At 44.0% G+C, this 25,098-nt stretch overlaps 1 protein-coding gene across 50 annotated transcripts in view; it reads left to right on the forward strand.

The window, feature by feature from the left end:
* Positions 1 to 25,098, forward strand: part of GNB1L (G protein subunit beta 1 like) — a 47,614-nt gene that overhangs the window by 1,790 nt on the left and 20,726 nt on the right. For 46 of the 50 annotated variants that reach the window (XM_050318025.1, XM_050318024.1, XM_050318026.1 and 43 more), the window contains 2 exons: positions 23,716 to 23,843; positions 24,066 to 24,191. In XM_050318025.1, coding sequence (XP_050173982.1) covers positions 23,728 to 23,843; positions 24,066 to 24,191 — 242 coding nt within the window. In that variant the 5' untranslated portion in view covers positions 23,716 to 23,727. Of the gene's footprint in view, positions 1 to 2,475; positions 2,599 to 15,532; positions 15,630 to 19,496; positions 19,985 to 23,715; positions 23,844 to 24,065; positions 24,192 to 25,098 lie in introns of those variants that run through there. The other 4 variants (XM_050318023.1, XM_050318074.1, XM_050318076.1 and 1 more) reach the window with 4 other exon arrangements.

Genomic DNA, 25,098 nt, shown 5'->3' on the forward strand with positions numbered 1-25,098 from the left:
CTCAGCTCAGGCAGTTCCTCTGAGCACAGAGAGGGGAAACAGCACCACCAAAGTGACTGAGAAGTGCTAAAAAGCCTCACAGTAGACAGCCTACACAATGAAATTATCTCTTCCAATTAGCCCATGGTCATCAGGGAGGCAAATCCTCTGCCTCCTGGGCCAGGCGGGGTGGTTTAAATGCTAGGCATAAATCTATTGTTTATCTCCTCATGATCCAACATATTCTGCCAGGGCAGTGCAGACTCCAGAGAAGGAGCAGAATTGATGTGTACAATAAAACAATGGAGTTTCAGTGATATCAGCTGTTTGACGAACTTTAATATCCATTTGCTATAAAACAGGCAGCAATTGCCAGAATGTGATACCCAAATAAAAATCCATGATCCATTTGCACGACAGATCTTCAATTTGCTTGCATTCATGTGAAAGAGACACATAAAAATTATATCCATGCTTAAAGTCACTTAGGAGCAGCCTAAAAGACCCCACAGTTGCAAGTGATACTGCAGTACTTAGCTAATACTCATGTTTCCATGGCTTTGCCTTCAGGATTCTTCCAGTGGTTCCTTTATGTTTTCTGGTATTTTGCCAAACACCTGTGAATCAGTGCACAACAAATACTGCTGCCATTTCATTAAGCCTTGCACAGAAAGGCTGTATTAGGCCTGATGCAGACCTAATCCCGAGCCTCTAAAGAGGTTTAAGGCACTCTGGTTTCACCTAATCCCGAAACCTACACCAGAATCACTGAAAACCTCCACAGCACCACAGGAATGGGCAAATAAAGAGTTTCCACTATAAAATTATTAAAAGGACACAGTGTATCTTTTGGATTTGAGACCTAAAGCTTTGCCTAAGGAGCTTGGACTGTCCACAATAAAAGTGTTTATTTTGAAGGGAGGAGGTTGAAAGGTTTATTTGACTAGAGGGCCGATTTCACCCCTCCCACCCAAAAAAAGAAGAGAGGTGATCCCCCAGGAGAGTGGCAAATGGGACAGAGGTGAAGAAGTGACAAGGCAGGGGCAGCCCAGCAAAGCAGCCAAAACAAGTGAAGCCCAGGTTTCAGTTTAAGCCTCAGTCATGGTCCCTGTGAGAAAGAGCAAGAGCTCAGCCCCTGGTGCACAACTGGGCTGTTGGGTCCTCGAGTTCCTCCCAGCAAATGTGTCAGGAAAGAGTTATTTATGATATAAGAAATACATTGCTGCTGTTCAAAATGGAGAATTTGCTCTTTCGAGATCTCTTACTGATGGGAGATAACATGTAAAAACGTGCTGTAATGGAACTCTCAATTACAAATTGCATCCAACTGTAATAAATTCGATCTTGCATTAATTCATGTTAAATTAATTGGATTCTGTCATTCCTGAATTCTGGTAACCACCTTATCTTGCCACACAACTCATTATCTTTGCGTTGGGAAAGGGGTATTTCATTTTCCAGGCGACTGTAGGGAATAAGAACTGTACCATACTCTAATAAACACCCAGCCCCTAACAAATTAAAGACCTGAAGCACACTGCACATGTGGTTTCATTATGCACAGCAATTTATAGCAATGATCTGCTGCTCTCAGTCTCTTAATTCAAATCATCTCAGCAAAACGTGCAGGGAGCCGTGGGGCTGTAGTTGTGCATTCTACAGTCCTGAAGGTGTTTCTCAGTGCTTGGGACAGTCCTAATGATGAGGGGCACGACCTCCTCAGTGTGCTGTGCTCTTAGAACACTGAATGCCATGGGAAGCCCTTTAGAGCAGGGATTTAGGAATCGGTGTTCCTGCTGACGGCAAGTTGGATAGGAGTAGAAAAGTAAGCTGCAGAATGACTTCCCAAACTCACAGAAAGTCTCCAGGCCCTTGTGTGCATCAATAGAAGTGGAACAGGGCAGGCTCATCTAACAGCACTGTGGTACTCTAGGTTTAATTTAGCTTTCACTGACTCTTTGCCTCCATAGGCAAAAATTATAGGAAAACTGGAAAGCAATAATTTTTAAGAGGTATCAAGCTTTCTAGGCGGAATTATAGCAAGACAGCCTTCTGAGAAAATACAGAAATGCCAAGAGCTTTTAACTCCTAGACAGGTGCCGCAAGCAAAGGATGGTTTATTTGCTTTCTTTGAGCAAGTCGTGGTGTGGCTGGAGAGCAACAGGGGCCTCTTAGGGGGGAAGTGTGTGTTGTGTACGTGCCTGCACTGCCTTCCCTTTGCTTACAGCAGCTCTCCTGCACCACAGCCCCTGGAAGACTTTGTGTAGCCCTGTGGCACTGCACGACTTGGGTCTTTATCGCAGAATGAACCCCGGCCCTGAGCGGGTCCCGACTGGAGTCTCCTCACTGGATCCCCTGTGCAGGATCCCCTCACTGGGATCCCCTGTGCAGGATGCCCTCACTGGGATCCCCTGTCTGGGATCTCCCCTCACTGGATCCCCTCACGGATCCCGGGCCGGCCGGGCCCACACGGCGCGTGCGCGCCTCCCGCCGCCCCGGTGACGTCATACGCGGGGCTCGGCGCTCCTCGGCGTCCGCCTGGTTCCCGCGGGGATCGCCGAATCATCGCTGGGCCTCTCCCGGCCCGCTGGCGCTCGGTGAGCGGGAGGAGCGGGAAAGGTGAGGGGCGAGGGGACGGACCGGGCCGGGCCGGGCCGCGCCGCCGCGGGGGCCTCCCTGGCTTGGCCACGGGGCCGGGATGGCTGCGCTGTCACCGCCGCGGGGCCGCGCCACGGGCCGGAGGGGGCGGGGGCGTTGTGCGCACGTGTGGGGCGTCGCCACGGCAACGGGGGCAGCGTCACACCCTGCACCCCCCTCACAGCCCTGCACAGCCCTCAGAGCCCTGCACAGCCCTCAGAGCCCTGCACAGCCCTCAGAGCCCTGCACAGCCCCTCACAGCCCTGCACCCCCCTCACAGCCCTGCACAGCCCCTCAGAGCCCTCACGGCCCCGCACAGCCCTCAGAACCTTGCACAGCTCCTCATGGCCCCTCACAGTCCTCACGGCCCCGCACAGCCCTCAGAGCCCCGCACAGCCCCTCATGGCCCCGCACAGCCCCTCATGGCCCCGCACAGCCCTCAGAGCCCTCGTGGCTGCCCACGCGAGTTGTTGCTCAGGTGTGCCCAGGTGGGGGCGGCTCGCGCGCCATCGCCCCCTGGCGGCGCAGGTCGGGCACGGGTCTGGCCGGGCACAGGTCTGGCCGGGCACAGGTCGGGCACAGGTCGGGCACAGGTCGGGCACAGGTGGGGCACGGGTCGGGCACAGGTCGGGCACGGGTCTGGCCGGGCACAGGTCGGGCACAGGTCGGGCACAGGTGGGGCACGGGCGCGGTGCCCACCCCGCGCTGCTGCTGTCAGTGCGCTCCGCAGCGCGTGGCCGGCACCCGCACACCGATTCCCGACACCCGCGGTCTTGTACTGCGTGTTCGTCTTCCACTGTTCTGTTTGAAAGCACGGACATGGCCCGTACACTCCTTTAAATGCCACTTCAGAGTAGGAAATAATCCAGCTTGCAGATTCAGCAGCTTCGTTTTGAAATGAACAAGGTAAAAAGCAGAGCTGGGGTGTGCTCTGGAAAAAACAGGCGACACGAGATGGAAATCTGTGCGTGACTTCTCTGGCAGTTGTTTTGAGGAGCATTTCTCCATACGTTTTAGCATGGTCTCTTTTCAAGCTCCTTCCACTAACCCCCCATTTTAGTAGCATTTCTGTGAGGCTTTTAGAGAGGGCTCCATGACTGGGACGCGTTTCATTAATAATTTTCCTTCATAAATTACAGGGAGTACAAAGATTTTTTAGAATTTTATTTTTAACTAAAGTACTAAATTTTAAAAAGCCCTACCAGAATAACTTCTTGTTTTTTTAATGATTCCTATTAACATTTTATTGCTTTTACAGGTAAATTAGTTTTTTCTTGTTTCAAAGATATCCTGCAATCAGGAAATCTAACTCTGTTTGTTCTGGCTTGGGTATGTCATTATCAGTTATAAAGATTGTGCAGATGGAGATTATGTTGGTGCATGCACTGGAAGAGATGCCAGGTTCTAATATCAGATAGATTGTCTGATTTTGGTTAACTTGTGTGGAGACTTACTTGTAAGCCTTAGAATGGCAGTGTTGGAATTGTAAGGTACTGGGGAGCAGAACTGTTGCCTGACTACACTACGCTTTTCTGACCCTGCTGACCACTTTGCAGTACTGGGGGTTTCTTTTTGCAAAGAAATGCTGAACTACTGACCCATGTCTGTTCTTACATTCTAAACAGACACCTTTTTTTGGCCCTGTGTCACGTAGTACATGGGACTGTGTTATGCTTTGTGTTTGTATGCATTTCATTTTAATTTGAGTTCTATTTCTCTGCAAAACAGTCCTGTTTCACTGGATCAGTAATAATTGTCAGCCAGTCATTGCTGATTAGCTCATATGGGAGATTTAACACTGAAGATTCTGACTTTTCAAAATTACATTCTATGAAACGCTGTCTTCATTGGGGAAATAGCTACTATTGTTGCTCCTCTGCAATAAACTGCTGTGCTGCAGCTGTGTTGGACTGTGGGTGTGTGGTAGGGAGATTTCTGAGGCTGTGAAGACAAACTTAGTAGTGATTTAAAGAAAAAGGTTGATCTTGTCTTTTTGGACTCCTCCTTTGAGTCGTAATGCTGACACTTTAGTGGTGTCCAAACTCAGAATCTCAGTGCAGGATTACATGTTTGTGCTGTGTCTTTATAAAGGAAAGGTGAGTTTTGGGGCAGGAACAGTGTTTTGGTCCCCAAAATATCTGTGTGGATGGACTTATACTCTCTAGAATATTCTTGGTAGTACAAATGAGGGGTTTCAAATGAGGAATGGCTTGAAAAGGACTTTAGCTCCTGGGGTGTTATCTCCATGTTACTGTCTCTGTGGAGCAGTGTCAGCGATCACCCAGGGACGAGAAAGAAACAAATCTACAAAAAGACCTGCACAATTTTTGCCCAAGCAAACCAGCTTCCTTTTCAGCTCTGTGCTGGCACAGCTGTATGATTAAAAATGCTCTTTTTTTCTGTTCATAAGCAGTAAAAATAATTTCCCAAGGGTAATGAATGCACTTCCTGTGGTACATTTTAATTATATGCAGCTAATGATGGCGTAGCTCGTCATTTCAGAAACTGTCTCAGTGGCATTTATGGCTTGGTGTAAACGCTCGTATGTCACAGGGTTGCTTGGAAGAGCTGCAGCTTTGGGAGATGGCAGGTTTGCAGTGCTGAGGGAAGTGACTCATCCACAGTAGGAGAGGGTTAGCGGGGGTCGATGGTAGAGCATGTTCGGGCTGCAGACACTGCAGTCAACAGGAGCTGTCACTCACAGAAGGCATATCTTACCTGCAGAGTCTCCACAGCACTCACCTGGGCAGTCCAGCTATTGCGTGATTCAGGAGTGTTTAAAGCATGAATCAGGGCCTTCTGCACCTCCAAAGTGAAAGTTATAGGGGAAATCACCTTTTCTATAAATGGATTTACCAGCACAGGTCTTTAGAACTGTAACATCATACTGTGAGCAAATTTGAGTCATAGGAGTTAAAAATCTTCTAGTCAGCAAATCTTCTCTTTCGTGATTTATTTTTAAAGGTCAGAAGGTGACTGTTACAGTCAAAAAATAGTTATTTGTACAGGAAAACCTTCCCAGATGAGGTGCAACCCTGTCCTAAACCTCTGAATCTGCAGCCTAGGTTTCCCAGAGCTGCTGGGTGTAAGGTAAAGCTGAGCAAAAACTATTTGAAAAGAAACATAGACTTATGTTTAGCTTTTCTTTTTGTTTTAGTTATTCTGTAGTTTTTTCAGTAGATGCTAAATTTATTTGATTTAGGGGAGAGAAGGATTTTGCTTTAAAACATACCAGATAGGAATCTTAGGACAGACTTTTTGCACTCAAACAGCTGGAGCAGCTGTAGATTCCCCACTGAAATGAAAATGCAACAATTCAAGATTTAGAAAAGCAAAAAGTGTGACCAGAGCATTAAATAGAATGGCCATATGATACCAAAATTAAGGTCTGTGTTTATTATAAAGAAAATCCTTGTTGTAGAAGGGGAAAAAAATGAACTTGTTCCTCCACTTTCTTTTTTCCTCAGGAGAAAACACAGAATATATCCTAGGTAATAAATCTGTTTTATGGCTCACATGAGAAAGGGTGGAGAAACTGCCATTATTTTCTTCCCAGAAATGGAAATACACATGAGCTAACATGGGAGACACTGGGGTTTTCATCCAACCAACGCACAGCTGCCTTCTGCTTTTATTATTTTCCTAAGCCTAATAATTTTTCATTTGATTAGCTGGTGGCTGACAAAGCTATCACTTGCACAGTGTTTTGTATATTTAGTCGAGTAGGTGTGATGCGAAAAAGATATTGTAACGCTTACCCAGAAGCAGAGCACAACCTGTTCATTGATGGGGAATTTCTACTTGCCTCTCCTTGAAGTGCAAGTTTCTATCATCAGGACTTGAGTTTGTATATCAAGAAAGCAGTGTCATGACAGCTGGAAACAGGAGAATTGCTTGTTAATTCACATTGCAGAACTGCACGATGCTCTGCACATGAATAAATCGTCAGGTCTCAGCTGGCAGTCTGTGGTGCCAGTTTTGCCATGAGAAAGTGGGGAGAGTATTTGAGAGGGAAAGAGTCCTCGTCAGGGGTAGGAGGTAGGAGAAGTAGAGCTGCAAACAAGACACATCAAGGATTTCAACTCCCACAGCGGGAGCTGTGGAGAGACCCACAGACACACGTACTGTGAAAAAATCAGCAGCCACCCACAAACCCACACAGACAGTAAGGCAGAGTGATAAAGGGAGCACATCCATGAGTGTGGGAGGGTTGGAGCCGTCTGGGAATGAGGTTGCTGAGAGCCATGTCTGTGCAGACCTCGGGGAAGCCGTGGCTTCTCAGTTGGGAATCCGGAGGGAGGGCGGCCCATCCCAGAACTCCTCTTGGAAACATGTGAAACATGTTTCCCATGTCCTTGGGAACATGTGAAACATGCAGGAGTTTTTACATCTTTTTTTCTAGTTGTGTGTTTGGGCCTCCATCATTTCCCTTCAACAATTGAGGGTGTTGGTTGCTTCCTCCTGTGTTTGTGTAAGAAAAGCTTTTTATAGTCCATTTTTCCAGTTGGCCTGTGTACTTCCTCCATTGCAGGGTAACACATCGCTCTTCCCACTCCCTCCCAACCGCTGCAGCTGATGGGAGACCTGCAGGGTTGGTTTATTTGCAGTAAAAATGGAGCTGTGGGATTGAGTATGGTCATTATTCCTGCTTCAAAGTGTGTTCTTCGACAAGTTGTCTTTTGTTCTCGGTAAGGGAGAAGCACGTAAGGAAGCAAGGAATAATCAACTGTATTTAGTTTAGAGGACATTCAGTTTGAATTGCACATTTCCAGCTCAGTTTTTGTTTAGCTGAAAATCTACCTAGAAAAACAAGTTTGTCAGAAACATGAATTAAAGTGGACTGCATTCTGTTTTTTGGCAGAAAAATTCTTAATGTGATGCCAAATGTGAAGAATTTTTCAGTGTCATCCATCCCAAATTTCTGCAAGGATTACAGCTGAGGTGAAGGCAGTGTAGGAGCTCCTCATGCACCCGTTATTTTTCGTAGGGATGAGTCTGGCACAGTGACAGCACTTGAGCCTTGCAGATTTGGAGCTGTGCCGGAGGTCTTTCCTCTAAGACACATCAAATACACCAAGGAGAAAGGAAAGGGAGGTGGCACAGCCACTTTGCCATCAGTGGCTGGCAGAGTCCTGTCCCTGGTCAGGGCAGTGTGTGCTGCACCCTGCTTGAGGGCACTGCAGCACCTGGTTGTTCCACAGCTTCACTGCTGCTTGCTGGATGTTTTCATCACCATGTGTCCAGGACTGTCGCTTAGCCCCAAAATAGAATTAGTAATATTTAATATTGCAGCTCCCCCCCATGACAGATAGATTATTGAAAATATCTGCTGGGAATACCCTTTACTTCCAATGATTTGGATGATATTTCTCAAGAAAGGTTATGTTTTGAAACTATTTTTTCAATTAATTTTTTTTTTAATGTAATATGGCAGGGTTTTCCAACACTGCTGAAGGCCCAGGCTCTTCAGTGGAGAGGCATGTGCAGACATGACCACTGTGGGTTGAACTGCCTCACTCTTCAGATCTTTACTGGTTTCAGTCTCTGGATGTGCCTTTGTTTGTCCCAGGTGTCGAGTTCTAAGGTGCTGGGGTAACTCCCACAGTCAGGGCAGCAATTCACTCCTTCCCCATGCACCAGCTCTGCTACAAGCTTGCAGAAGAAAGTGGATCTGAGGGAAACAGCTTAACTGCAACACTGAGAATCCTCCCACCTTAAATCTCACCATGGGATGGCTTAGGTCCTGACAGGTCACTCTTTAGCTCCTTTTGTGTTTTGTGATCTCTCTATGAAAGTAACATTTTAAAGGCATTTGCTTATTTTATTATTCCAATAAATGATTGAAATCTGTACTTAGCATTTAATTATAGTGATTTTATACCATAAATATCGTACAGTGCCTGATGATGTAATTGAGCATTTTTATTTTAGCCCCCCTTTTCTAAAGTAAGGGGACAGTCTCTGAAATTCCTGCCTTCGTGCTAGTGCCCATTAAATGTGGTCATCATTATCTAGTGACGGCATATGTTCTTCCTAACTAGGATTGTCTTCTCTTTCATGCTGATGCTATCTCCATGCTAGATTATTCCTGGCCCTGGTAGCACCCCGGGGCAGGAGTGGGAAGTAAATGTGTCCCATATGGCTGCTTTGGACAGCATTTTGGATGTGGGGAGATGGGAAAGGAGAGACAAGGGTGGAGAGACAGTGGGGTCTGCGTGCCTGATCCACCCCTCGCTGTCGTATAAGCAGTAGGGCAAGCAGAGGGGGAGGAGAGGCGAGTCAGGGGTAAGGTGGGAGTAGCATGGGCCTGGAGTGAGGTGGGAGTAGCACAGGGTGCCGTTTGTTCATGCCGGAGCAGCAGCCAGGGAGGAACTGGCCTGAGTCAGCCGCTCTTCCTGGAGCACCTCCTGGGGTGGTGCTGCTACAGGCAGCCCCATGCAAGACTGAGCCTGAAGGCTCCAGCGAGCTGATTGCAAATATTTTGCAGAAGCCTTATTTTCTGGTAATTACTTTAATATGATTCAGTGTTTTCTCTTTTGTCTGATCTTGTTATGAGCCTTCTCGCCCGATCCTTGTCCCGCTGCTGTGGGAGCAGGGCAGGCGTTCCCATGCCACGTGCAGCATTCCTGCTGCCTTTCGCTTTTCGTGGCTGGGAGTAGGTGCAGTTTGAAGTGCCGGTGCTGGTTAATACAGCCAGCCAACAGTGTGTCCTGTCAGCAGAATGACTGATCCTGGACCTGTCCTTGTGAAGCCTTTGAAACTACCAAGCTGTTTCAGATAGTGAGGGTAGAGCAGTTGGTAGAATTGGGGTCCAGGTACTGTTTGCCAGTTCACATTTCTGATGATTCCTGAAATTAGAGCTCCCGTGGAAGCCTGCAGCTTTGCAAGTTGTTGTGTATGAACTGAGTCCAAAGCACCCAGTGTTCAACAGGTATATGAAGAATGGCAGGATTTAAGTTCCAGTGCATCAAACAGTATTTACTGGGAGACTGATAATAACAATGAACAGACTCATTCTGTTCCCAGATCTCAAGGGTTTTAAAAGTTCAGCAGAACCAGCAAAATACCTAAAGCCCAGCCTCTGAAATCCAGCCAAGTTCTCTAAAGATTACAATGGTAGCTTCAAATAAATATAAATTGTGATCTTTAAAGGTACCATTTATTTAAAAGGAATTATTTTACCAAACCATAAATGAACCAATAACTAAACCAAGAAATAACAGATCGAGAGATCTAAAATTCTGATGTTTAGAAAAAACCTTTCTGATATTTTTAATCCTTTTGTTTACCCATGTGATTCACATTTAATCCCAGTTAGACTAATTAATACATACATATCTTTATAGAGACTGTGCACTTCTCATAAGCAATTGACTGGTCTGTGTTACCACATTTGTTCAACACAGGTGGGGGGAGAGAGGTGTAGAGTACAACTCGCATAATCTCTTGCAAGTAATAGAAAAAATCTCTCACGTTATACCTGCAAGAAATACATGAGTGCTCATAATTCATATTATCCCATAAAATTTAGAAGAGCATTCAGACTGCAAATGAAGGTAATTTATGTGTAAAACCTCATCCATGAAGAATTTATTGCCATAGTAGGTATAATATATTTTGGCAGAGACTTATTCCCTGAAACTAGTACTTGCAGACTTGAAAAAGGAACATAGCAAAGACCTTTCAGGTTAAACTGTAATCTTCAAAAGGAATTAGACAATTCCATAGACAGCAGGACTGCAAATGGACAGCGAAATTATGTGCCCTGTAACATCATTAATGCAGCAATTGTGCAGGAAGGGGTCTGGGGGGAGAGGACTGCAAAAGCAGACAGGCTGCTGTCTTTTCCCTGAACAGCATCTCTAAGTGGCATGGCAGTGCTGGAAATGGGTGCCAGGCTCGAGGGACCAGCTGTCTGACCCTGCAGGGCATTTCTGTTTGCAGTACAGTACCATACAATGTTTTACTTTGAAAGATTTCTATTGTTAGTGCACTGAATTCTCATAAGGATAATAAAGAAAAAAAATGGTAGCAAGGATGTTAATAGTGCATTGTTGATACCTGAAATATTAATGTACTTAAAGTCTGATCCACTGATAGTCAAATGCCTGCCTGTTACTGTGCATGTTACTAACATGGCATTTATTTGGAAAACGTACAACTTGGAAAATGAATTTTAAGTTTGTGTGTTTATTTTTCTTGGCAGTGAGTTTTAGTTATCTCAGAAGGGAACAGCTCTCCAGGTGCAGTGAAGCTGTATGGTGCCATGAGTGCTCCAGCAGGAAGGTATGCAGGACAAGTATGCAGGGAGCAGGATCAGAGCAGTTTCTTCATGCTCCAGTACTGTGTGCTACTGAGATGTCTTTGTGCCAGTTCCAAATGGGCCATGTTGAGCCAGTGACACAGAGCAGGGACTTGGGGCCAACCACATCCTCAGATCAGGGGCCCACAGTTTGGCTCATGGTCCCTGTTCCAGGCACTGGGCTTTGGTGACTCCCCAGAGCTGGGTGACATCCCTGCAGGTTGGGGATCCTCCCCAGGCACCCTGTTCTGTGCAGTGCCAGCCCCAGATGGATGGCCCAGTCACACCCCAGGGCTCTGGGCTGCTGCTCTGCTGTCACAGCTGGCTCTTCACTGCATCTGCAGCATTTACAGGAAACCTGTGAAGGGCTAGAAAGAATCACTATTTCACTTTAATATAGGACACAGAAAAGTTCTTTAAAATGTGTTTGGCTTTTTTCTTGTAAAAAAAATGTCTTCTGTTTGCTTTATTTTTTTTGTAACATTAAGCACATCAGCAAAAGCATTCTTTGTTTTAATCAGAGAACATGGAGACTTCTGAACATCTGTGTAGCTCCCACGCTCTGTGCACGAGCTTTTAGCAGGGACAAAGCATCTGAGTGCAGCCCGGGCTGGCTCCCTGTGCCTGAGGAAACTGCTGGTGCTGTGCTGGCTTTGAGAAACCCAGCATAAACAAATCCCCCCTGTGCGACAGGGAAACACTTCTGGCTTTTAATCAAAAGAAATGGAGTGTTTGGTTCATAGCAATATCTTTTTTTCTCTTGTTTCAGTTAAATAAATGTTAACACAAAGGAAGAGCTTAAAACTGTCTGACTAAAGCCTCAGCTAATTGAGCTTTGGTTCCGTGACAATTCGATGTCATCATCCTTTTTGTTTGCCACTTTTTTTGGGAAGTACTTCAACCATATGGCAAAAATAAACAAAAGAAACCTTTTAACTCTTCACACTTAAGTACATTTATGCATATTTTTAGTTACTATTTACTTCTAGCAAATTTATCTTGATCTGAAAAAAGTTTCACATGTATTGTTTTCTTAACAAAGATTTGACCTTCATCTTTACAGACACGGTTTCACTATTCTTCCTATCAGCAGTGAGTTCAAAGGAGCACTTCTGAGCATGCAGGCAGAACCCAGTTGTACTGTGTAAAACAGAAATGTGTGGTTTATAGCACGGGAGTTTAGAGAACAATGCAAAGGTCAATTGTGTTGCTTGCTCTCCTGTCACATGATGTGGGTGTGTATATGAATGCATCCCTGGAATTCCACTGTGGGATCTGCATCTTTGAAGCTGATGCTAAAATTACTGCCGAGGCTCTTGCACAGGCGGATACTGATAGAAGATTCAATGAAATCGAAGGTCGCCAGTCTGGAGGCGTTGAAAGATACCTGGCTATGATACTATTTCTGATTTAATAATGCGAATGGGAGGCTAGCCCTTTGTAATAATTAGGACTAATTACTGAAGAGGTGTTGACAGATGGGCTAAGAGGAAACAAACTGCCTTTATCCAGTGGCTTAGAGTCAGATTACTAGTCTTGTGTTATCTGTTTCTCAGAAAGTAGAAGCTTCAATCATTCACTAAGTCTTCAAAGGGGAAAGGGATCCTAACAATGTACAGGATTGGGATGAAGCTATGAAACACATCTTTGACTCAAAATGCCTAAATTAATCTCCTTTCCGTAAATTATCATACTTCTAAAGTTTGGGTTACAGATGGAGAATCTGATTATAGTACTGAAAAATACATGAAATCAATATTGATGACTGTCCTGCTAGTGGATTGGTTCCTTGCTGTCAATTATATTAATATGAATTCTTTGATTCCTTCTTATGCCGTTCTTGCTGTGCAGCTGAAATGGAGACAAGGGAAAGTGTTCGGTACTCTGCGTTCGGTGTTTGTTCTGCACAGGTGTCATACCTGATCAAACACAGAAAATGCACCTGTCAGACAATTACAGCTATTTACCTTTTTAGCATATTTTAGAAAGAAAACAACACATTACGATATAACTGTATTTTCTAAGAAATTGGGCGTTGATGTAGGATTTCCTGAAGAAGTATTTTCTCTCCCTTTGGATGCAGTGTCCATCCAGTACACGTGTGTGAAGTACATCCAATAGCCAGTGTCAGTGGATTTAACAAAGGCATTCAGGCAGTAATGCTTTGTCACCAGGAGCACTCAGTGTGACTTAATTTAGGCAAATGATTAAAAGTCTAGCAACCCTCCATCTTCTCAAATGACTACTGAGGGCTTCTCTTCGCCCTCTCCTCCATCTCTCTGGTTTGCTGAGGAGGACGCAATAAATGCGGTTCCACTCAATAGCATTTATAAGAAGACGTAGCTTTCAATTATTTATTTACTTTTAACGAAAGAGGCCTTTTAATTAGCGTTTAAATATTTATAACAGTTTTATTGTGCTGTAAAATCGGTTATATTTTGATCTAGATTCTTCTGGTTTGAGATAATGGGTTGGTAAAAGTTTTCCTAATGAATTTGGTCAGAACACAACATAATGTGATTATCTGCCGAAAGACTGGCACTTCAGGGCGTGCCAGCAGGGCAGCCTGGCACGATGGGGGCTGTTCAGCACACAAAGGCTGCAGTTCAAGTTCAGGGGCAGCAGAATTGTTCCAAGTTTCGAATTAATGTGGTGAAACAGTTTTGCATTTTTCACTACATTTTTGGTCAGGAGTAGTTTCTCGTGGATGAGAGGAGCCAGGCCTGAAGATACGTGTATAAACTGTGACTCTCCTCTGGTGCTTTCGGGGTTGTTTCTCTCCATGTGCTAAATATTAGTTAGTGTTACTCATTCAAACATAGAGAAAGGGACTGACACAGGAAGCAGTCAGGACCAGAAACTGGGAATTAACCATCATCAGTACTCAACCTGTTAAATGTGGAACCAGGTTTTTATAAATAGCCCTCACATTTTAACAGTTTAATTGTTTAACATGTTTAATGTGTAAGCATATGCTCATAAGCTTGGAGATGAGCATATTTAACTAATGCTCTGTACGTGCTTGTGTAAAATGGAGGCAGATTTATGTAAGCACACTGGCATGAAAGAACAATTATGGGTTTGTGTCTAAAGTATAAGCTTAGCCTTAAATGTTAAAATGAAGATTAATTTTTTTATTTGATATTCAGGTAATATTTGCCTTGTAAATGTCATTCCTGTTTGCAGTGGAGTTATAGTGATCCCTTTCAGATTTCTTGGACTAAACTGCTCTCCAGAAACTTGGCTTATCCAAATACTTATGGTGTATTGAATAGGAATCCTACTAGACAAATGGCACATACTATTAGTAATTAAGCTTGAATTTTGGGGGATATTTCTTAACCTAAAAATATTAATAATGTGTAACTTTGAGTCATATATTTAAAAGTGATATACATAACACTGTCTTCTCTGTCTTTTAAACCGAAGGGGTTCTTGGAGAAAGTAAAGTACTAGTACCAAATGGGACAGACTTTATTGAAATGCAATTGCTTCTGAGCTAGAGTTCACCTGAGTAAGGATTTTAGGTTTTAACCTGATGAATTGGTACAGACTGTCCACATTGCTTTGTTCCTTACAATACCTGTGGATCTCGGTGGCCGTGGGAAGGGACTGTCTGTGTCTGGAGTCAGTGAATAGAGCCCTAATCCCAGCTCTGGTGCCTGTGCCACTGTGAGAGGTCACTCCCTGTCCCTGCACAGGGAATGACCCGGAGTAACGCTGCTCCTGGAGATGTGCTGTGTTTATACAGGAGCAGAAACCTTCCAAAGAGAAAATGCTTTATAAATAGTGGTGCAGTGAAGCCTGCAAACCCCCCTCGTGTGAGCAGTCTCACCAAAATCATCTGGCAGTTTGGGCAGGCGGAGATCAGATCCAAACTTTGGAATGCAAAACGTGAACTGGACACAAGCAGGAACTGCCCTTCTTATTTAATATTCCTCCAGTGTTTCTGTCAATTTATCCTGTTTGCTGTTTGCAGTTTCAAAGTGTATTTTTTAACTGTTATGAGGCGAATGTTGAGAATATAAACACGGGGTAGGACACGTTCCGTGCTCTGCTATCAATGTGTCTCCCACTTTGGCAGAGCTCAGCCTGCAGTGCAGTTGGACTGAGCTGCCTCCCGGTGTCCCAGCCCGGCTCAGGCGGCTGCAGGAGCGGCTGCTCCACGAGCACAGGGAATGCACAGCCAGGAACACAGCTGAGCTTTTGAAAGCAGAGTGCTTCATTGTGGCTTCAGAAAGAGTCACTGCTCAGTATCTCCTCCCACCAAACGTGCAAGAACTGCCAATTTCAGGGACGTTCACGTTAAAAAAGTAAAACTTGAGCACTTCTGACTGTAACCATCAGTCATTTTTACCTCAAGTACAGCCAAAGCAAAACACAACACTGCTAATTCCATGTGCAATAGAATATTTGTATATATTTCTTTATCAGAGTTTAATCCAAATATAGTATTTATAGAGTAAGAAAAGAATTGATATACTTTTGTTTTAGTTGAATCTAAGGTGACTTGATGTAAACTTAAAATGCAGTGTCTTGTAAAACTTAGAGAGATACTGAAGCAAATGTGATTTTAAGATTAGCGTGAAATTGGGCTTTGGTCTCTTTCTCCAGTATTGTTGACTGCATCAGGTCAGATCCTGAGCAGACCTCAGTGTCAATGGAAACAGCTCTGTTTCTGCTCGTGATCCTGGACATCAGGAATCAATTGGTAAGTCATTCTGTGATGTATTTTAGAAGTATAAATTCATTTCCTATAGGTCATGTTTTATTATGTCATATCATGTTACATATACTTTTCCTTAATACTAAAAACTCTTGTTATACTTCACACTTTGAAGAAGAAAGTGTAGAAGACAAAATGTCCTATGATTTGTGCTGTGTTTCATGTTCCTATGCCCTGTGGGAGGAAAAGAAAAGTAATAGAAGAGACAAATAAATAAAGGTGGTGTTGAAACTGGCATGACAGTTTCTGCTCTTGCACAACGGAACTGCAATCAATTTATTGTCTTCATTGGGCAAATGCCAGAATAACAGTATAATATTATACGAGAGTAGATTAATTAAAGTGTAATTAGAATGGAATAAATTAAACAATCATAAAAGTTTGTCATGGGAAAAATATGTGTTTAGAATTAATTAGTTTTCAAATAAAGTGATATTTTAATTGCTCAGAGTTACAGAATCCTTAATTGCAGACATACAGTTCTGGCCCAAATAACTTCAGTTGCTGTAACAACTTGATATATTCCTTCTCTGTCAATTCTTTTTAATAGTTTGTTACTAAACGAGATTATTGCCGGAATGTCTGCTAAAATGTCTGGAAGAGGTTTAATTAAGCCCAAGCTATCTGAGGACATTATTAGCTCTTGGAACCACAGGCTCTGTAGCTGATGCTGCAGTGCAGCACCCCTAATTAAGGAGGATGGGCAGACAGAGCCCCGTGGCTGACAGATTGCTATGCATGGCTGAGCTACAGGCTGCTCCAAACAGGCTTTTGATGGTCCTTGCCTTATCAATTTTCTGCTAGATTACAGTGATTTATCACATGCCCAAACCTAAATTCATGTTAGTTCTGCTGGTATGGAATAGAGACACACTTGTATAAATACTTCTTTTCACTTACGTTGTGCTGTATAAGTGCATATTGATATTCTTCAAGTTTTCAAAGTCACTGGGCATTCGTCATCTTTTTTTCCCCGATAATTGTGTGTTGCAGAGCTGAACTACTATGGGCTTTTATGCTTTCTTTCCAAACAAGGCTGGCTGTAGTCACATCTTTGCACTTTCCCAAGCAATTAGTGGTTTCAGAAAGTAAAACAGATGGGTGTCTTTTCCCTCATCTGCAAAATGAACCTGTTTATGAAACACTAGAATTTCATCTGCTTCAGCTGGATTTCATGCTGGATTTTAGGCTCCCTTATTAAAAGCTAGTGTAATTACATGAGAGGCAGGGGCTCTCATGTTTTCAGACCCCATGTTTTTGGCTTAAATGTATCCATGATATTTGGGTCTCCAAAATGTTTACTTCAGTAATATTTGCAGTGCCCAAAATGTTTAACTGTGTTAAAAAAGGTCACCCAGCTGATAGCTGAAGGCACATATGTCAGAATGAAAGACTGAAAAAAAATTATCAGTCCGACACAGTGGGAGCATTAGAATGATTAATGTTTATGTTAATTTATGGCTTTTACATATTGATTAATAGCTTTTTGTTTCAGTGACCAAAATGTGTGAGTGGCAATGAGATCCATATGCTAACTCAGTGTCTTTCAAATGATTACAGTCATTCTTAGTTTTGTTCCCATGCTGAATCTGTTTTCATATAGAAAGCCATTGTTGTACAGCCACTTTTTTTTAAACGTGCAGATGGAGGTATTTGAAAGTGGACCTCGAGACACAGGCCAGGGTTTCAGCATTCCTGAAGGATACACACTGACATTTAGACACGCTTTTCTTGCAGACTCCAGCACCTCAAATCGTACTGTATTGTGTTTTAGCCTGGTTGAGGTAAGGCGTGCTCAGAGAGAAGGTGCTCACGCTGGGAGGAGCATTATCTGAGTGGAAATCATTAAATGTGTTGTGTTGCTTGATGGTTATTAGTCATTGTCTTTCCGGCTCCCAGAGGGTTTCTTGGCATATCACCAGTTGCTGATAAGCAATTTTGTTTGCTATCTGTCCATTGACTGTGACAATTAAAATGTGGAAACTTCCATCATTCATTGTCTAAACGTCAGCAGAGAGGGTAATTTTGGGGATCTCCTGAGAAAAGATGAAGTCCTGACTTCCCTTGAAGTCAATGGGATGTGGAAGTTCTCAGCACTTCTCCAAGTGAGACTTTTGAAGTGTTTTTCTTCTCTTGTTAGTCACTGGAAGTTATTTGGTGAGTATTTAGAATGAGAGCTCTGACAGGATTTGGTGTTCCCAAGCTGTAAGAGGAAGGGCTCTTGTGAGCTGTAGTGCTGGCTGTGTGGCAACAGGTTTATGGTATCAGCTCATAAAGGATTGTATAAGTAGGTCATATAAATCACTGCATTCCTTTTGACATTGATGTGTCGCTAACAGCAAGTTTTGCAAGCAGGGTAGAAACCTATCGACAGTATCTGGATACTGTATTTTCTAGTGCAAGCACGAGCACACTGATGAATGCTCCCAGTCCATTGCTGTGATCTTTTCATAATTATTATTATTATTACCATCATCATTATTTTAGGGTTTGAAGTCACAAATACACATCACTGTGCTTAATCTCTACTTTCGTAGTCGTAAGTAATAGTGTGAAAAATAATCAATTTAAAAGAAGGCATTTGGTTATCCTTCTGAAAATTAGGAGTGCTGTATTAGTACATTTACTGGTTAAATAAAAAATTTCTACTACTTCTAATTTCTGTTTGACATCAATTTCCCAATTTAAAGATTTCTACTGATTTCTAGCTTCCACTTGAGATAAATTATTTTTTAAATTAGCTCTAAATAAACCCTAGAAGTGTAACAAATTTTCTGTCTCACTAAAGATAGAAATGGCAGTTTTAAACTGAGAGCTGCGTTGTTCTTTGACTGACAAACGAATTTTCATATATTCTGGGGCTCTGACCTTTGCAACTCTTGGTGTAGCATTCCCGCGTGTCTTGATCACGGTTTTACTTTTACCAGTGCATGTTCTGTCTCTGCACACAACAGACACGTCGTGTGTTTTGAGCAACTGGAGTAAGAATGCAAAAAGCAGGGGGGCCTGGCTTTGGGATTTTCATTCCTCCTGAAGTGTTTGTATGTGGCAGCTTGCTACAGGACCCCAAAAGGCATTTCTTTGTCCACTCAGTTTCTCTGCACCTCAGGTGCAAGGAGATTTCTTCAGATGACTGTCTCACCACATCCCTTTGTATTGCTGACTCCCTGGCTCAGTGTGTTCTATCATCTTTTGGTTTGCACATGCAGAATCAAAAGCTGGGCTTAAAAACTTGTCACAACATGACTGAGGGATTGTTTACTGAGCTATATACCTGCTTTGAGACCATTTGTAGTCAATAAGATATAAAACTTCACTTCTGCAGTCAGATGAGGTGAACTTTAACTCATTCTACTCGTGTGGATGTGTCTGGCATCCCTTCTGACGATGGAAATGCTGCTTATTCAGTGGGTTCTTGTAGCCCTAAACTCCTAGGGAGTGTTCTCCACTCCCTGGACGTGCCATGGAGCTGCTTGGGCTGGGATGGTTCGTGGTTCCCTGTGAACCCTCGTGGAGTTTAGAGGGTTCGAGGGTTGGAGGCTGGCGATGGGAGCGCTGTTTGGGACGCTGTGTTTTAGCAGTGCAGGTTGCAGACACAGTGGAATTCCAAACCTGTTTTATGGCACTGTTAACCTGAGGGAGTGTGTGATTTCCACCGACCTGCTGTGCCGTGTCACTCGTGCCCCCTGCCCAAGGCCCTCCTGCAGGGAGCGTCCCTGCCGTGCAGGGGCAGCGCGAGGGACGGGGGACGGCCGAACTGCAGCAGGGCTTTCCTGGCAGGGGACAACTCACACGGCCTGCAAAGGGCCAAGAGCAATTTATCCCCATCTTTCTCAACTCATTCTTTCTCTGGTTTTCCTTGGGGAGGGTGGCACCTGGCAGACTAGGAATTTTCAAAAAATAGCAGGGATTTCGTGTATCTGTTTGCGAGCACACCTGGATGTGTTGGATATTTTGCAGTAGTAATTATGTCTGCACACCTGCTGGTTTCAGTCCCAAAACAGTTTGCCAGACATGCCTAAAGAGATTTATTTCTCCTGTAACTGAAAAAGCTCTTTTACCACTGAGTTTTTACTACTCTAAATAAGCCTTAAAAAAAAAAAAAAGAAGAAGATTTTTTTCTTTTCTTTGTTTGAGCCGTTGGTATCTCAAACTGAACTGTGGAGTTTGTTGGGGGAGGAGGGTGTTTGGATGATATTTTAATAGCAATTTGTTTTTGCTTCAATGTGTGATAGAAATACAAGTGACAGGAGTGGGAACAGGAGAGTTGCTGAATTCTGCTGGAATTTTTCCTGTGGGAATCTGTTAATGTTTTTAATTCTCCGAGAGATTTTTCTAAGGTAATCCTTTTGACATTTACATATTTTAAATGACTCTCATTAAATAAAAGCTTAACTTTTTTATATTGAATGCTGAAGTGATGATACTGGAATACCACTGCATAGAAACTCAAATGGTTTGAGGATTATTCTAATTGCAACCTAAGCAAAGTAAGATTTGTGAGGGATATTAGTAGAGAATTGTTCTCTAAAATAACATAAGTTTGAAAGAAGTTTAATTGTTCTGGCATTTAGCAGAATACCCTTTTTGGTACCTAATGTAGCACTTGGCCATTTGCTGATTGAAGCCCTCATTTGGACAAGCGTGGCTTCCACCCTCCCTCGTGTTCAGCGTGAGCCCCAGGTCTGCACCCTGGGAAAGGAGCTGGTCCCTGGCTGTGTCCCACCAGGTGTGGCTCAGCCCCTCAGGGCAGATGCTGATACAGCCCAGGGACAGCTGAAGAAATAAGAGGTGGAACATCTTTTGAAAGGAGGAGTGTGGTGGGGAGGTGTTGCATCTCTTGCAGGGGATATCCTCTTGCAAGCAAATACTGCCATAAGCAAAATGATTGCTGTCTTCATGTCTGTAACTCCTTTCCCAGCATGAGGCTATCTCTGGGACAAACATACAGTGCAGCCCTGCTTTTAAATCAGCTTTCTTCTGTAGGTTGCACTTTGCGTGTTCAAGCCCTTGAGCCAGAATTTGCTCTCAGACCAGACTAAATACTAAGCAAATTCATTTAATTAAATTTGTTGTAGATATCCCCAGTTAACAAGAACAGATTGGTCTCCCTGAGGCTAGATGGAATTAATAAGAAAATAAATGTCGTGCTAATTAGAGAACTCATTTTCAGACACCTGGGGTGAAACTTTTAAAAGTCCTAGAGATGTAGGATTGAAAATTCATTTGGAAATGAGTCTTAGGCTTCTAAATCACTTAGGCAATTCTGAAAAATTTACCCAGAGGCTTTAACCATCTCAGAATCATCATATTCGCATGTTTTTAGCTGTCTGCTTAGCAAAGCACGGTATAACCATTATCTGTTCGTACCACAATGTAATTTCATTATCCCTGGAAGTGAGGTGGAGACACTGAGCTACCTGTGGAGCTGAAGGCAGGCTAACTATCATTTTTTTGAGGATGCTTATGCGTCAACAGGAACAGATTGATGCTTTCTTGGAGTCGTTAAAGCACTGGTGCACCAAATGTCCATCTGTTTGCAACCTCATGGGACTTTCTGTACCGAGGAACTTTTAATTAAATCTTGGTCTTTAGTGACTTGTCCAAGCTCCTGGATAAAGAAGACAATGCAGATGCAATTTTATAGTTCAGCACTTGCTGGAAGGAAAATGAGATGTTTAATACTGTCACACTGCCATTCACCTGCCAGGTCATGGTAGGAAGGAATAAGGAGTCATATCCTCAATAAAAAGTAGGTTTAATATTAAGCCAAATTTCCAGATTCACAGACATGATTAGCAAAAAAGTAAGGAAAGAACCAGGCTGCAAGGAGGAAACAGTCCCTTCGTTTGCTTACAACTCAGAAGTCTGTTTTCTGTAGTTGTTTTTTGCTCTTGTAAGTGGTCTGAGGATTGTTCTGAACTCTCATCCTTGTAAAGACATGCATTAGTAGCGTCTGTTTGATGCCAGGTAAAACCCTTCCCACAGCCACGCACACACTGCTATCTGTCAGCAAAAACTTGTGTGTCAGTAATTAAAAAACGCTATTAAAAGCCCGCCTGTAATCCCAGCCGGGCTGTGGGCGGACTCAGCTCTGCCTCCTGGCACAGCACTCTGCCCAGCCCCAGCTCCTCTGCCTTGCAGCTCTGCAGGGCCGGGCTCAGGGACCAGCACAGGGCTGAGGGACCAGCACAGGGCTCAGGGACCAGCACAGGGCCGGGCTGAGGGACCAGCACAGGGCTCAGGGACCAGCACAGGGCTGAGGGACCAGCACAGGGCTCAGGGACCAGCACAGGGCTCAGGGACCAGCACAGGGCTCAGGGACCAGCACAGGGCTGGGCTCAGGGACCAGCACAGGGCTCAGGGACAAGCACAGGGCTGAGGGACCAGCGCCCGGCTGGGCTGCCCCAGAGGGGACCCTGGGGACAGAGCGCTCAGTCTCGGGTGTGTAACAGCTCACAGGGGCAGCAGCTGCAGCACCTTACCCATGGCAATCCAGAGCTGGATCTCACCGTGGGGGCCAACCTTACATCGTGTAATGCCTGTCAGGAGTCCGGATCATCCGACAACATCATAAACCAGATGAGTCAGGGCCCTAAAACACGGAGGGGATCCACTGAGCTCATCATTTTCAGACCTAATTACACAGTGCTATTGAGAGAGAACTGCACATTATGCTGCACGTTTCATCACTAGTTCTAAAAGATAATTGCATTTAATTAGGACCTATAGATACCATGGTGATTACTGATCTATAAACACTCCAGGCAGACCTGCAAATGAGGTGCAAGAGCAAGTGCATCCACTGAACACAGTTCAAAAGCTGATACTGAGTGCGATGCCGATGAACAGTTGAGCTGTTTTACATGGAACTTGTAGCTCTAGTGCTCTGTTCTGATTCTCTGCAATTCCTCTGCTGTGAGCCAGCAGGCAAGCAAACACCTGCTGATCTTCCCTTTTGTTTAATCTGGGGTAATGTATGCATGAATGGGCAAAAGTGACAAAGTTGACATCTGCAGTGGTGAAAGCTGACCTTTTCTGTGTGAAGTCAGGTCAGAAAGGAAGCAGCAAACAGAAAGCATAGCTAGTAATGCCACAGATAAGGCAGTAAACACTTTTCATGCTGAAAATAGTTTTTGTAATGGACGTTATAATGCACTTTCCAATGAATTGCAAATTGCACTTGCAGTCAAATTGCTGGTTACCTTGTCCCAGCACAGGTCTGGAGGGTCATTTGCAGCAAGTCAGAGCACAGAAAAGTCATCCTTGTCCTCTGGTGCTTGTGCAGAGCTGCCTGCACAGGTATTCCTGTGACTGGAAATAACCTGGTGAGGGTGCCAGAGTAGTGAGAGCTGCCTGGGGAACGGCTCGGGCTGTCCCTGGGGGAATGGCTCAGGCTGTGATCCTTTAGGGAATACAAACCATGTGGAATAAAAATGTTACCACAGTAGTCACTGAGTGTAAAACACTGCATTTCTTTTTTCTTGTAACTGTGCTTGGGACCAAAAATTCACACACTCAAGAGTCATGGAGTTGTTGTGTTTGCTGTAACTCCAGTCTCATCAGAAATTCTTGGCAGTTGATATGTTCACTGCAATGCTTTTCTGGAAACAGTTGTGAGGGGAAACACAGTAGTAGTATTTTTATGGGGAGGAAGGGAAAAACTTAGCCAAGGGGCTAAAGGGAATGATGAATTGCTTGCCCACTGAAATTATGGGTATCCAGTTTCTTGTATTCTGTGGCTCTTGCCTTTTGCAGCGGGGAGAACAGGTGAGCAGTTTTGTATTTCCCAGAGCGTGAGAGGTGTGTGTGTGGCCAGCTCAGCACTCACTGACTCAGGAGTGCAGCAAAGGGCAGGCTGGACGCTGCTTCAGCAGCTCACGGTCAGAGGAAATACTTTACCTGAGCTGCGTGGCGAATAGAAATAGCACTCAGTAATGATAATTCAGAGAGCAAAGTGACTAGGAAAAGCAGTGTCCTCCTCTGAATGTATTTAAAGTTGTCATTTCACTTTACCTTTCATTTTACCTCACCCTCAGTAATATCTATGTTTTCTTCTCACCCCCCACAGTTCATTGCTGGGATGGCTCTGCCACCTCCAGATCCCCAGTTTGTGCTCAGAGGTACCAGTGCTGCCATCCACACTCTGCACTTCTCCTGTGGAGGCCCAGAACCCGAGATCCCTGTTCTGTTCTCTGGGTAAGTAAACCAGGATTTCTGGCTGCTCTGAGTCTGCTGGTTTCCTTTTAAAACCGGGTATTATTTTGATAAAGTGTATCTGGAGAGAACAGCAAAGTGTGGTGGTGAGTGATGGGTGTGCTCTCTGTGCATGCAGCTTCAGTTTTGGAAACAAAAGGAAAAGCTTCAGGCTGATCACCCGAATGCAGCGGTCACAATAAAAGCATCTGTTCCTGTTGCCAGGTCTGAGACCGGGTTTATCCATGTCTGGAACCTGAAAACACACAGAGTGGACACAGCACTGGATGGCCATGGAGGAAAATCTGTCTACTGTGTGGAGACAATGGGTGGTAAAGACAGGCTGCTCAGGTGAGCAAAGAGAGGAGAACCAGGGAAATGGTTCTTGTCTCTGGGATGGACACAACTGAAGGGAAAACAAGTCTTGTCATTCTGGAGGCACTGAAAGTCTCTCCATCCAGCACACATGGAAATGTACTGAAGTACAAAAACACAGAGGAACTCTAGAATAGTGGGGAGAAAAATAGAAATTATTTCTTTATGATGTGTATGTTATGACATCACAACAACCTGGGATCCATAGTGCCTTTATTACTGCACTGAGATCAGGTGAGGTCTTTGGGTAAAGGAAATACATTTGGATTTGAAGTTGACAAATCTTACACAGCTGGTTCTCAGGGAAGATTGATACAAAGAGTTTGTAAATAGGGGCAGGGAGAGAAGGGTAGGAAAGAAGAGAGGAATCAGAAATGGAGAGTGGAAGACTGAAAATGAGCAAGAATGCTGAGTTTCATGCCTTTGCTTTGTTGCAAAATATCCTCTTGTTTAGCAAGGGAAGGTCGGGAAGATTTGTGTACTTTGGATTAGACAGGTGATCTAGAGTAGATGCCAAAGTGTCTGTATGATTAGGAGGTGTTCTGACATGTTTATCTAGAGAAGACATCTCATAATATACAGTGGAACTCATTAGCATTTATACTTCTTATCTGCCTAAGTACAATTCTCAACACTCTTCCCCATAAAATCATATTGAATGAGCATTGTTTGTATAATTATAGAGGTTTTCCATACCTCTATTTCTGCTGTATAGTTAGTTCACGTAGCAGTGCAATTTTAGAACAGCAGTTACCTGTATTTTGGATTTCTTCTTCTAAAGGTAAATCACAACAATTTCTTGCAGTACCACATTGTTTGTATTCCCAGCGCTGTAAATGTTGTGTCAGTTTGTCACTCAGCTGAACAGGAGGTGGGAGTTTCT

This window comes from Myiozetetes cayanensis, unplaced genomic scaffold (assembly GCF_022539395.1).
Source record: "Myiozetetes cayanensis isolate MyiCay16 unplaced genomic scaffold, myiCay2020 scf21, whole genome shotgun sequence".
NCBI classification, from domain to species: domain Eukaryota; kingdom Metazoa; phylum Chordata; class Aves; order Passeriformes; family Tyrannidae; genus Myiozetetes; species Myiozetetes cayanensis.